The sequence below is a fragment of the Pavona decussata genome, unplaced genomic scaffold (genome assembly GCF_977016875.1).
Source record: "Pavona decussata unplaced genomic scaffold, jaPavDecu1.1 SCAFFOLD_416, whole genome shotgun sequence".
NCBI lineage: Eukaryota > Metazoa > Cnidaria > Anthozoa > Scleractinia > Agariciidae > Pavona > Pavona decussata.
In genome coordinates this window covers 22,708-36,926 of record NW_028145778.1, presented here as the reverse complement: position 1 = coordinate 36,926, position 14,219 = coordinate 22,708, and the positions used below count along the sequence as shown (strand labels likewise).

General features: G+C 38.6%; 2 protein-coding genes across 2 annotated transcripts; one reads left to right on the top strand and one right to left on the bottom strand.

Moving 5' to 3' along the window:
• Positions 1 to 2,576: 2,576 nt before the first annotated feature.
• On the bottom strand, positions 2,577 to 14,008 carry LOC146450875 (uncharacterized; the record flags this gene model as incomplete). The annotated part of the gene is made up of 6 exons (XM_085099836.1): positions 2,577 to 2,637; positions 2,996 to 3,175; positions 4,930 to 7,499; positions 7,545 to 7,745; positions 12,751 to 13,020; positions 13,956 to 14,008. Coding segments are annotated over 4 exons (879 nt in total), but the record flags the coding sequence as incomplete, so codon positions are not given.
• On the top strand, positions 7,980 to 10,767 carry LOC146450876 (uncharacterized). The gene has a single exon (XM_085099719.1). The coding sequence runs from the start codon at positions 8,409 to 8,411 to the stop codon at positions 10,155 to 10,157; it is 1,749 nt and encodes a 582-aa protein (XP_084955845.1). The 5' UTR covers positions 7,980 to 8,408; the 3' UTR covers positions 10,158 to 10,767.
• Positions 14,009 to 14,219: the final 211 nt, after the last annotated feature.

The window sequence follows — 14,219 nt, the reverse complement described above, 5'->3', positions numbered from 1 at the left end:
GAACTTCGCTCGCTGCGCCTTAGGGGTTCCTCATTTCAAACTTCATTAGAATTCTATTTTGTTACTTTAAAATTTCATTTTTAAATTACATGATGCTTCACACTAACAAGATTTCGAAACTTTCCTCATTTTTCTTGGGGTGTAACAGTGAGGCTAGCAGTGGCACAATATCGCACGAAAAAAGTTGGAGCGTTTGATGAAGGGAACCTCTACTCCTCCAAACAAATTGCTAAGTTTAAAAAGTGGAGATAACATTTTACTGTCCTAAAAGTTATGAAATGTGATTATCGCCCATTTTCGTGCTTTCATAACATAGAGAGTAAAATTACTGAATTTTGATTGGCTGTTAGAGAATACATTTTTCTTAATTTTCCTTTCACCGAGGGCAAAATTACTCACTCTTTATTGGTCGAGGGCGAAAATACCCCTTTCTGGTTGGCTAAGCACGCCATTTCTACATTTAGTTGGTTCAATTTTTCATTTCTGCCCAACAACAACGAAATCGTTCAGGTTCTTTTCAGGGTCTTTGGAGTTTGCATTTTTTTAATAAGCGAGACTGTTGTGCCAAAAATATATGGCAATCAAGTGCTGCAGCTGTAAAGTGAATTCCTAAAGGTGAATTTTAGTGTCTTACTAGAAACAGCAAAAGGATTATTTGTTCCAAACGCTAAACACTTGGATCAGTTTTTTTTTTTTTTTGTTTGAAAAACTGAAATCAGTCATGACGACCAAGTGCTACGACTTCTTCCAACGAACGATAACCGAACATAGCAGTGTCCTTTTGATGGGAGGAAGGAACAGGTCAAATTCAATGGAAGAAATTACTCTGCAAGTTTCTTCTTTGGATCCACCGTTTGCTATATTTATCGATCTGTGTTCGTGCGATTTTGAAGCAGGCGAATATATTAATTTATGCCTAACAATTGGTTTCATCGTTGTTAGTTTGCTTCTGAATTTTAAACTTCTATCTTTTCTTAATTACATGTGTATAACAATCAATTTTTTTATCAGGTTTGTCTGTTTTGTACACTATGAAACGATAAAATAATTTTTTTTGTTTGCTTCGCTTACGGGTGAGTATTTTTACTCCGGGACTGACTGTTTTACGAAGTTTATTCGATGGTCCTCATGGAATTAAGGATTAATTTTCAGTTGTATTTTCAAGGTTTTCGCAATTGCCCTCGTCGCAAATTTGGGAAACTCTGAAAATACGCGTGAAAATTAATCTTTAATTCTACTCGGCCTCATGCTATTACATATACAAATTTCCTGCGTGCCGCCATTTTGGGTACAATGACGTCAAACGATTGCCACTTTTGTCAGGAAGCAATCGTATGACGTCATGGAAACCAAATTGGCGGCACGCAGAAAATTTAAAGGGGAAGATCGCGATAATAAATCCAATTTGTAGAACAGTAAAATGCTATCTCCATTTTTTCACTGAAGCTTTGAAATTTAGACACCATTTCCAACAATTTAACGTCAATTTGTTCGAAGAGCAGAAGTTCTCTTTAACCACATTTGGTATTTGATACCCAAAACGTAAACGGCAATAAATATTTTTAATACCCTAAAACAAGCAATCTAAATGAACATCAGAAAGGGGAACTCACCTTCTGTGATTAACGCTTCTTCTTTCGCTTTGTGGTGAACTTCCATTTTTAACCACAATCCGATCCATCATGCTTAGTGTTGCCCTTAAAATTAAACGTAGGTTTGATTAATATAGTGCAGAGGTTAACTGGTGTAAACTGCTCAGTTGTAATGCACGTCAAAAGAAGCAGCTGGGTCCCTTACTAAAGTTTCTTACGCTCAGCCAGCTTTCAATGTCAGTGGAATTTGTGCGTCATTTAAGATAATTTAAAGGCGCCTATGGCAGCTCCTTTGAGTTCAAGTTTTATCTTCACTTTAATTGGGATATATTACCCAGTTGTTACGCACGCCAAACGAATCAATAGTGTCACCTAGGAATGCCTCTGACATAGAGTTGGCTCAGTCAGCTTCCGATGTCAATGGAATTTGCGCGGCGCATTCGTAAAGTAAGGTAAATGTAACGCGTTAAGGCGTCTACGGCAACCCCCTCTAAGTTCATTCAATTCATCTCCCTGCCAGTAAAATGATGTTCTTATTTTACCCAGATCAGTGTACTGGTCTTTTCAGGCACTGGTGCTAAATGTTGACTACTCCCTACTAGATATAAGATAAGGTATCAAGCACGAACAAGCGATAATCTTACCCTTTTAAAGGCACGTAACAAATTAAATAATTTATTATTGTTTAAATGGCCCAGTAATTCTGTTTTGGTAATCTCTCTCAGTTCATTTGGTCCATCTCTCAGCCAGTGGAATGATGAACTGGTATAAATGCCTGGACTTTTCAGGCAATGATACTAAATATTGAATACCCCCTTATTAGATACAGTTAAGTACACGACAAGGTTTAGTTAAGACAAGGTATCGAGCACCAACAAGGGATAATCTTACCCTGCTTGATGGCACGTTACAAATTAAATAATTAATTGCTGTTTAAATGGCCCAGTAATTCTGTCACTCTTGCCAAGCAATTAAAATACTTACCCGTTTGCTCTTTAAATTGTGCTTCTGATTAAACTTCGTTCCGTTGCATTCACTGTTTGCCCTAAAATTAAAAGCACGTGCGATTAATATGTTGGACAGGGCTTTTTGCTGCCATAGAAAGTTCACAGTGTTCACAGTGACCGCTGTAGTCATTTTATTTTTCTCGTCTTAATGGATATAACCGTGCTGTATTGGGAGAGCTCGTGAAACTGCTGAATGGATAGCAACATCCCAAACCATATTCTGAAAAAAAATCCGAACGCTTGACAACTCCATACATATTTTTGCCGGAATCTGTGATTGGTCATATCACTAACTGATAACAATAGAAAAGTTTCGATTACGCTGATTGAAATCAAGGCTTCTTATGTGCTAACATAACCACTACCTCAGAGAATATAAAGTAAGGTATCACTTACTTCGCTTAAAATCTCCATAATTTCATCCTACATAAACCACCTTCAAATGTAGGGCCATTTGACATTGCTGATGCATATCATTTGTGCTGACGAAACAACTTGTGAGTTGCACTGAGAAACAGGGTTGGTAATATGCTGCCAGCTCCATTGAAATCCTAGAACCTCTTGCAAACGTTTATCCTGATAATTGAGAACACAATGTAGGTATAAGCTGATGGGATTAAAGAATATCAACCAGGCTTTTTGAGATTATCTTAGACCTTAGGGAGAAGGGAGTAGTGTGGAATCCTCCCTCTCAAAAGCACTGTCACCTCCCAACCCCCCCCCCCCCCCCCACCCCAAAAAAACCTATTACAGCTATGCAACGACCCTAAGAAGACACACAAAACTTGCTTTCTTTGATGTTCTTAAAAAGGACTAATCACGTCCTTTGTCACTGAGGTGATGCCACCTACTATTTAAAAACGTCGGCCATCTTGGAATCCACCAAAATTGACCAAAAGGTACTCAAAGAACATTAATGCAGTCTAACAATGAAATAAGTTACGAATTTTTATTTAAACCGTTCAATACCCTGCTTGTCAAGGAATGGCTTGTAACATCCATGGTAACAGTCATTTTCATATCATACGGCTATTTCAATAAAGGTTGAGGAAAAGCCTACGCGACAAGACTGAAAGTTGATATGGGAGATTCATTAACAGCTTTACAGAACTCAACTATAGCTCACCCCTGCAGAAAATAAATCACCAGAGAAAATATCAGTGGTATTTTCTTCCATCCCATAGCACTGCAAATCGTAAAATTGCAGCCAAACTACGTGATTTACTGTTACCCATACTACCTTTCGGTCCTGTCGCTTAAACTTAAGGCTTTGAAATCCGACAACGTTGATTGAATAAGCTGTAAATGAACAGTGACATTTCATACCAAAAGTATGTTTGGGGTAGTTTATACTTGTACCTAGACGTCCAAAGTTCATGAGGGCAGGTTTGCACTCCTCTCCCCACCCCCTTCTGCTCCTCGTTCCACCCAACCCCCACCTCAAAAGTTGATATGGGAAATTCATTTTAGTAACTTTACAAAACTCAACTACAGTTGACCCCTGCAGAAAAGAAATTACCAGGCAAAATATTAGTGGTATTTTCTTCCATCCCCTAGCACTGCTAATCGTAAAATTGCAGCCAAACTACACTATTTACTGTTACCCATACTACATTTCGGTCTTGTCGCTTTGAAATCTGACAACGTTGATTGAATAAGCTGTAGATGAACAGTGACAGTTCATATCAAAAATATGTTTGGGGTAGTTTTTACTTGGATCTAGAAGTCCAAAGTTCATGAGGGCAGGTTTGCACTCCTCTCCCCACCCCCTTCTGCTCCTCCTTCCACCCAACCCCCACCTCAAAATGGATTAAGCCTCTACACTTAATCACCAGGCTCCAATTGTTCATCTTAGATAAATCACTACCCAAGAGGGGATAAATAAAGTAACCACTCTTTGAACAACTGGGGCCGGGCCTCATCCATACATTAATTATGACCCAAAAGCTATAGACAAACGGTTCAGAACTCAGTTGTACGTTAATTAAGTTGCGACCTGTGTTTAGCAAATGTTGAACAGTTTCAAAAATGTTTTATCATGGACAATTGGAATATTGTTGAACAAGTTCAAAATATTATTTAAACGACAAAGCAAAAACACTAAACAAAAAAGCAATCATTTTGTCAGAAAAAAAATCGCCTGGTTATCACTCTCTGATAAACCTAAACAACACCGTGGCTCCTCATCTGCTTCAAACTATTGAAGCAAAGTTAACAACTTTTAGCGAAACAAATGACCGACCACGAAAATTCAACTAATTTCATACTTGAAACTTGACTTCCATTTCAAGATTAACTCATAAAAAGAGAATAAATCGTAGATAATTTACCTGTCTTAAAATGCCGAACGTTCATTGAAGTTTCATCTTCGTTAATCCACCATTGGTGAGCGTCAAAGCCTTGCTCTCTGCGTCGTTTTATCTTCCGAGAGTTTTGAAGTCCCCAGCGTTTTCCTGTACCCTTGAGGTTTATGAGTATAGATAATACTCCATAAAAGCTCAGAAACAAGCATTTAGAAACTGAAAGGTTAACTTTGCGAACGGCACCATGTGCGTAAAGATGAGAGATGAATTAAAGATGAATTTTCGCATTATATTTGCAATTCAAATTGCATGATGAGAAATGCAGATTACAAAGACAAGTACAAACATACAACGATTGAGTGGAAATCTCAACAAATAAAGAAAACAGTAGTTTAGGGACTTAAGGAAAAGCACAAAAATGCAAACTTGGGATCGAAGAAACTTAGTTTGCTGTGGAAAAATACTGAATTAAAATTGCAATCTGCAAGTACTAGTGTCGCGAGAGGCTCCGCTCGCAGGGATAGCGAGAAAATTAAAAATGTTTAAACAAAATGCGCGTGCTTTCCGTTCCGTTGCACGTACGCTTATCTTGGTGCACGTTAGAATCGTCCGCTGCAAAACAACAATGAAAAACGGTCTAATGACGTAGCTTACGAACCCCGTTTAATAACTTGAGTGCAATTAATCTACTATACACATAGGTCGAAAATCGGCAGTAGATCTCTCCCCACCTAAGAAAAAATAAATAAATAAATAAATCACCAGGAGCGTATGGACCCCTGGAATCACTTTATTTGAGCTTAGGATGAAATTCTAGGGTGTGGCCAATCAATCGCAGAAAAGCCATTGAACAGAATTTTCTTTCTGTGACAGAAACGCAACAAAAATCTCGGAGATATACTGTGAGCAAACGCAAAATAAAACAAGGCGAAGAGTGTCGAATCACAACATCACATTCAAATTAGTCAGTTTACCAAGTTTGAAGTTCTGTCGTTAGATTGCAACCATGTAAAAGGCTTTCAAAAATCGGAAATGGGGGATGCCATCTCAGAATTACTATTAGAGACATTTGGATGGAATTTGGGCGACCTCTGACAGGTCACAGCCTGGTTACTGCGCAATGAAACATAACCGAATTTGCCAAACGTATTAATTTTTATGTGATCTTTCTGGTGATGGGGTTCATTATTTCATGACGCATTTTAAACAATAAGTTAACTAGGGACTAGTCCCTTAATGATCTTCGGAACGGGCAATTCCCGGCTATGCATGCAATTCTGAAAGTCGTCGTAAGATTAGTAAAATGCTCAAGCTCTTTATCTTTGTAATGCAGTAGTAATTACACTATGTAACTCTTCCAATTGCAGGTCAACTTTGAAATAAATCAGATAAAATAAACATAAACAATTCAGGTTCGCAGTTTATATTAACATTCCAAAACATTTACCAGTACTTGTTAAAGTTAGTAAATAATCAAGTTTTAATTTTATAATACAGTAATCACTTGTTTAGACTTAAGGTTAAGTCATATAAGTAGTGAAGTATTATAACTGCATTTATGCAACTAAATCTGCACATTGCCAAATGCACATTGCCACTATGTAACACAATATTATCTGTACTACAGTAGCACAGCCTACAGGTACGCTCTTATTTTGTTAGGTGATTGCATGCAAGCATGAGGAGATGCAGTGTGTAAGGCAATTTTTGCCTGCTCATGTGTGTTTTGCTCATGCATTCTACTATCCCAGAGAAAAACAAGAGACTTCATAAAACAATTCAAATTGAGCATTCAGAGACCATCTTGGTAGACTCCCAAATCTATAACCTGACCCCAATGCAACCTAACTTTAACAGACTTAAAAACCTAACTACAACTAGTGAGTCGTAGGTTTCCCCACCCAGATGCTGATTTACATATAAACACCCTTAAACAAGAAGTTCCGCTATAAAGGTCCAAGCCCCTCCTTCATTTCACACCTTTGTGGGCGTGAGATGCAAATTTAGACGCCGTTCAGTCGTGGCAAGTTGTTGACTCGGGCGTCCACTGAAAAAAACATGCCTCAAAATTTCATAATATCACCACGCAATATAAAATTATTTTTTATTCCGAAAACTACGTACCGGGTAAGTTAATTTTATCAGTAAGGGCTGTAGAAAATGCCACATGTTGTTTGTCAGTTGTTTATGCTCTGATGCTTGATTATCAGCTGAAGGTGAGAATGGCCAGGCCAGGCCCCTTTTATACTAGAACTTCTTGTAGCAGTGTAAGCAACCCAAGCTTTTGAGTTTGTATTGATCCAAGCATTACTCCTGTTCTGTCTTCTGTTACACCATACGGTTGAGCACTTGGTATATCAACACAAGATGAATTTGAATTTCCAGATCCTTGTATTTGATTCTTGATGTCAACAGTTGCCTTAAAGGATTCATGGTTGCCCTTGATAATATTATCATTCTTTGTTATGACATCCTCCTCTGCAATAAGCAGACTTGGGCCATCCGCTTCATCCTGACTTGCCAGCACAATGGCTTGACAACTCTCGGACATCCTTAAGCATTCACAAATCGCAGAAGTTTCAAGTTCTTCATGCTTGCTGCAGTCACTTTACACTGAAGAGACATCTGTTTCCTTGGCTTGCTAGCCTGAAAATGCCAGGCTAACAAATGGAATCATACTGACCCACACATAATTGTGGTTTTCTTCCCAAGTTGAAATATCATCGAGTTTGTTCTTGGCCAAGAAAGAGGCAATGATCTTATCAATGCAATTTGCTGTGTGAGGGTCCATCCAAACCAGAGGTGATCCTCTTGTTCTGGCCAGAAACAGAGTACAGTAGTAACTATGGCAAAAGAAGATAAATTCAATTGATTAATGCAATTATTCAAATCTACAAAAAAAAAATTAATGCTCAAAGGGCTGTCACAAATACTGAAAGACAGTTGTTGTGCTAAGTGCTTCTTTTTCTTCTCCTCGAAAACGTAATTGCAGTGCTCACTTACTTCCCGAGAAAAAAAAAGAAAAAAAAACTGGTCTTGGCTTAAGATCAAAACTTGATGGAATATTATTTGTACGTTTCGCAGCAACTTTCACAGCAACTCGGAAATGGCCTATTGCTTCTCAAGTATTTTTTAATCTTTTTAATGCGTCTTTTTCGGAAAGATTTCCAGGGAAACTGAATGTTCAACATTCCATTCAAATGCCGGACATTACAAAGAGAAACTCATTTTCATTTCATTTTCGGAAATACTGGTCACACGTGACGTGGATTGACTGTAATTCCTTGGCAAGGTTCACAACTAGTCACGATTAATCGATTATTGTGGAATCGATTTAAAGTTTGACAGTTAAAAACACGCTCATTAGCTGTTTTCGGTTTCCGACTGGAATATAATTATCACGTCGGTCATCGCCTGAATATCAGTTTTTTTCTGATCTCAGGTTTCAGTGTCATTTGTTAATGCCTTTTCAGTAGACTGATGGCAGTTTTGGTTGGTGATATGTTATGTCCCTCAACGCGAACATTTCAGTTTCCATCACTCATTTTAACTGTCATTCCCCAATTTCTTTAAGAGCACCAACTTACAGTGTTATTAGTATTACTAGCTATACTGATTCAGTAATCAAAATGACTGGCAGTACACTGATAGAGTTGTTTGGCCACGTCGTGTTCAGTTTTACACGAGGCGTAACAGAGCACTACAACCCTGAAGAACCTGAATTCACCGCGGAATCGTTCGGATACAGTCCTCTTGAAAGCACAGGACGAGAGTGGTATTGTCGTCCTGTTAACGAGCTTATTTACCAAGAATATAGCGACAGAGAAGCCAGTAGCTCGGACTACTATCTTGGCTCCAGCAGACTTAATGTGAGGGTTATCGACGCAAGTACTGTAGAGGAAAATGAAAATGAAGCAATGAATAACGATCAGGAAGATGAAGATGGAGCCATGGCATGGAAGCGGCTCAGACCATCTGCTCTGCGTACACTTTCTCAATCAATGTACATTGGAGGATTGATTTCACTTCTAACCGCTACTGTCATTGGTTTGTTATACATCCTGATCTCCTACTTATGCTACAAGACCTTACTCAACTGTCAATTTCAGAACGCAAACTCGATTCCGGTACAGGTGCAACGGATGAGAACTATAAGTGGCGTAATATCTACTTTTTTCTTATACTTGTGGTATTTTGTAAATCTCCTTTTCCTTTTCCGTCCATTTCAGTTAATGGGTGTGAAGAGAAAACTGGTTCTAGTTTGCAATCTAGTCTATTGCCTCGATGCCATATACCGTGTTGCTTTACTAGCCTTACAAAAATCACATTCTTTTACTTCGGTTGCGCAAAAGATTCCACTCAACATTTTATTCTTCATTAGCGTTTGCTTACAAATCTATCTGGTAACGAATCACGTGTGTACGCGGTCAAGGAGAGAGAAGCTGTCTTTGTCCTTCCAACTTATTGTACCTGGTTGCTTTTGTTTACTTATTTCCATCACTGCAGTCTACTTAGTTTACCCAGCTTATAACAACCAAACCAAAGAAGGGAAACTGTTAATCGCGCTCTTTTCTCCTCTCCTTGGAGTCGTTGTTAAAGTAATCTCACGAATTTGTGTTCAACGAATGCATAACCTCACCCATCCAGCATATTCGTATGTCTTGCTGGCACCGCTGTACTTTGGCTCAGCAGTTTCGTTTCGAGTTTTACAAGCAGATCTTGACCATTTGCAATCGATTGCTGTTCTTGGGATAATTCACGGCGCTGCAGAAGTTATAGAACGAAGCAGCATGGTTTTCATTGATCACATTTGTCACACGCTATGGAAAAGACGATCAGCTCCTTGGGGAAGTTTTCGCACTCCTCGCCGTGAGAGACTAATGGCTGATATCACAATCATAAGCATGTGGTCTGAATCAACTGCTATAGTGGCTGCTAACGGCTTCTTATACTTGTATCAGTTTGTTTATCTACAAAACAAGTCCTTTTTTAATTTACTAGAATCATTTGCTGTTTATACCTCCGTTCAGTTGGTGATTGAATGGTTTTTCACCAGCGTATCTCTAGCGATAGAGACTCGTTACCAGAATATTGCTACGATGGCTGTCTGGCGAAGACGATGGAAGAGGCACATTTCCGTAGCGATAGTAAATGTGGTACCAATAGCTATTTGGGCGAGTGTTAACTTGCTAGTTGTAGTACATGCTCGCTTTCATGAATCCTTAAACCAGTCTTGCAAAATGCCCTTTTTGTGAGGGAAGCCAGGTATAGCAGCCATAATACTGAGAAAAACTGAAGGAAGAACGTAAACCGTTCAGATTTCTTTATTTGTTTATCGATGGAGTTCGATAAATTTTTGTTCCAGGATTGTCCCAAAACAGGAGCGAGATTCCATTAGTCGTTTCCTGGCTTACTACTTACTTCCCAAGTCTAAAAGAGTTCGGGCGTGGTGTCCTAGTCTGAGGAAGTGTGTTATTATTGTGGAATGGAATAAATCCGCTAAAGCAGACTGTTTATTCTAATGTCGAAATGTACACGACGCTGTGCAAATCAAATTCGATGAAACGTCTCGTAGTTAAAACACTTGTTAGCGCGTGTACCTTTTGAAATACCTTATAATTGACCCTTTCCGACTGATATTAAATCTAAGCAAAATACACTGAATTTATACAATAGACAAGTCAAGTTTACAGCCCAAAACAGCTCTAAAAGCTTCTTGAAGGGTCATCGATGGAATACTACAAGAAATTATATTTTATCTTGCTTTATTTAGAAAGATACTCGAGCATTCTGAAAAACTAAATAACATGTGGAGTTCCAGAAAATATCCATACTCCCCCCACAGAAGGTTTTTTGTTTTGTACCCCCCCCCCCCTCACCCCCAGAAAATTCCAGTTTAACTTCATACCTTGCCTCTAAAATTAGGACTTTTAAGACCCCCCTCCCCCTAGGAATTTCTGATGACCTTCCATGGGGTAAGTGTGGATTTCTCTGGAACTGCACACATTATACTTCTACTAGAAATACGTGACTCGCAAAACCTCGCGAGGCTGGGGCTGGGTGGAAAGCCCTCTTTACTCGTATTGTAGCATCGAATGAGGAGATTAAAAGGTTTTGTGAACATAGCAACTATTTTGATGAGCATGGTCTTTTCGTAGTTCCACAGGCTAGTTTGCGGTTTGCGGTTAAAAATCTATTTCTGACGAGATGAAATGTACAACGGGCGTGCATCGATGAATTTATTTCCCACGGAAAATTATTTTACCGCGGCCACAAAACGTGTAATTTCTTCAATGCAATCTTTCACAAAAAAGATTTCTGGAAGAAAGGGAAAAGATTCTGGAGAGATTGATCTGTATCCAGGGAATATTGATTACATTTTATCCGACACGCAAACTTTCCCGATGTATGCAAATTTTGCTGCAGACGACGCCAGACAACCTGACGTCATTCATACTTTGTTTTTCACCGTTGCTAGGCAATATGCGGACACCTTCACGGAAATATATAAACATACATACATACATACATATATATAAATATATGTTCGGCTCGAATTTTCACGGCTTAGCTCCCGAGCGCGGCCTTCGGCGGGCCTTCGGCCCGACAAATTTATTAACCTCGCTACGCTCGGGCCTTCGGCCCTCGCTTCGCGAGGAATTACCAATACCCTGATTATAAGCCCCCAGTTTTATTTATTATTTTTTTATGATTTTATTTTTTTATATTGATGTTTTGACCATTTACTGCTTTCTTCAACTGATGATTGGGTCAAATGGCCCTGATCCACTGTTTGCAGCAAACAAAAATTAACAACTTACAGTGATCTGTGGCCAGTTGATCAAACTCCCGCCCCTTCCCTCCTGCCCCGTTTGTTCATCTGGTTCTTCTCTCTTCCTGATTTAAGCCCATTTCACAATCTGACAGAGAGTAAGAGATGACAGTAGGAAACAAAACACATCAAAATATTAAATCACTTTGAATTCAATCATTATTAAACTGTCAAAGTATATAGCACCCTGCAATGCTAACTGTAGACACTAAATAATGGAAAGTAATGTAAGTTACAGGTGGAACATAAATACTTTAAAAATCACAGCTGGTGCAAGGCTGACCTGTCAGCTACTGACATGGCGTGGCCTGGGATTTGTACACAGACTACTGTCAGTGAAACAATTCAAAAAGCTCAGAGAGGCCTTGGGGACCTCTGGATTACAAGTCTAGGGCCCAGTAACCACTAGTCTGTATAAGTCATGCTGCCTAAACCTCCTTTTAGAAATTAAAGGGGAAGCGTCACGGGGTTCTTAAGCTCTTTGGTTAAGAATGGCAAAATAAGACCTTCTCTTACTGTAGCTACAAAATAATAATAACAATAAAATTAATCCAGAACAAAAAGAGGAAAGAAATCAACTCAATTCTTGTAAGGAACAAATTGTGATCGGTTTTAGGACCTGATTTTGAAAACAAAAATGCAAGATCTTGAAAAATGTTAACCTAGAACATTATTCAAGTTTCAATCCATTCTGACCTGTTCTTGTCTCTGGCCAGAGGTACTAATCCCATTTTTTTTGCACTGGGATGATAATTTGTAACAAAACTATAAAATTATTTGTTTGTTTGTTGTTGTTGTTGTTTTTTTTTTTGTTTCTGTTGACAGACAAACATTCTGGGGTTTTGAAATAACATCAAATTCACATGATACTTCCCTTTTAATACCACTGAATAACTAAATAATAATAATAATAATAATAATAATAATAATGATGATGGTTTATTAATAAATCTCATGGGGTCTTAAAGGCGAATTACAACACATGTACAAGAAATAAGAAATATTAACCAACTCACCTGACTACCAAGTCACTAACTGGCCACAGGTTCATAAGGTTAATCATTCTCTTGTGCATCCCAGACTCAACAAGCACCTTTGGAGTTTGTATACTGCATGCACAGCAGAACAAAGTGTAATTTGCAGCAATCTGGGCAGAGTATTTATTGTATGTTGTGTGACTGTATGGTCCATCTGTTTGGAACTGGTTGGCCACCATCAACATGAGTTTACCAACAGTCTCAGGACTCCTGGCAATAACCTCTTGACAATCAGGAAACTCTGCATATCTGCAGGATAAAAAGCACCTCTCTAAGAGGGCTTGGGAAAGAATTTAATCCATGAAGTTCCTGATTAAGAGACTTATAATAATGCTTAGTATAAATCTACTAGTGTTCTATCACGAAATATGCCGTTCTCTGATTGGCTACGCTACTCACTATCTATTCGGTGATAGATAGTGAGTAGCGGTTTTCAACAAAATGGTGGCCTCTTCGTCGCGTTTTCGAAGTGTCTGCGATGGGGAAATAGATAATTTACCTGTTTAGTTTTGAACGACAAGTAGATTTGTACTAAAACAATTAGATTATTCGCTCTCGATTTCTATGGGTGATAGTTGATTCGGGCTTCGCCCTCATCAACTATCACGCGATAGAAATCTTGAGCTCATAATCTAATTGTTAAATAGATAATAAAAGGGATTAAATCCGGTGTGTCAACTGGAAAATAATTCTATAATTCAATGAAGGTACATGCATGCTCATTTTGCAATTGAATGCCCTTAAGTTCTGTAAATTGAGCCTAAAGGCTTGAACTCTTTTAGCCCCATGCCATTAGTGATCAGTGTCTAAGGGTCGACGCAATATTTTGGGACTATTCAAGAATAGGAATACTTGGTTTGCTAGGTAATTGCTTGGAATAGACAGAAAATGCATTCTTTTAGGAAACTTTTGGCAGGAAATCCTATGTGGCCGCTCGCGCTCACAGAGATACTTAGTTCTCAGGTCACCTCTGCCAAGGGTATTCCGTTTCCAGATTTGAGGAGGGCTATCTTTACCAAATTGAAATTTGGTGTAGTCGTTCTTCCTAAACCGGAATAAGAATAGCTGGAATAGCCCAAAAAGAATGCGGGTCCTAAGTCATCCTTGCTTATCGCTATACTGTATTTTCTCAAACACAGTGGTACAAGTTACGGGAATTAAAAATAGTCCATGAATGCAGTCACCTCTCATCGTTCTTGGCTGCTATGGGAATTTGTGAGGGGAGAGCATCTGCGATTTACCCGTGGAGTTTTCAATATAATTTACTGTTAAGAAACCACTCAAGTTACATTTATTTTCCTTTCACAATGACCGATTGAATAGGATAACAGTTCTGGGCAACAGAACAATTATAAATATTCATGATCATATATTGCTTGACCATAAAATTTACTTTGGAGAAGAGTAACTGAAAAGACAGGGAAGATTCCATGTAAGGACCATTGTCT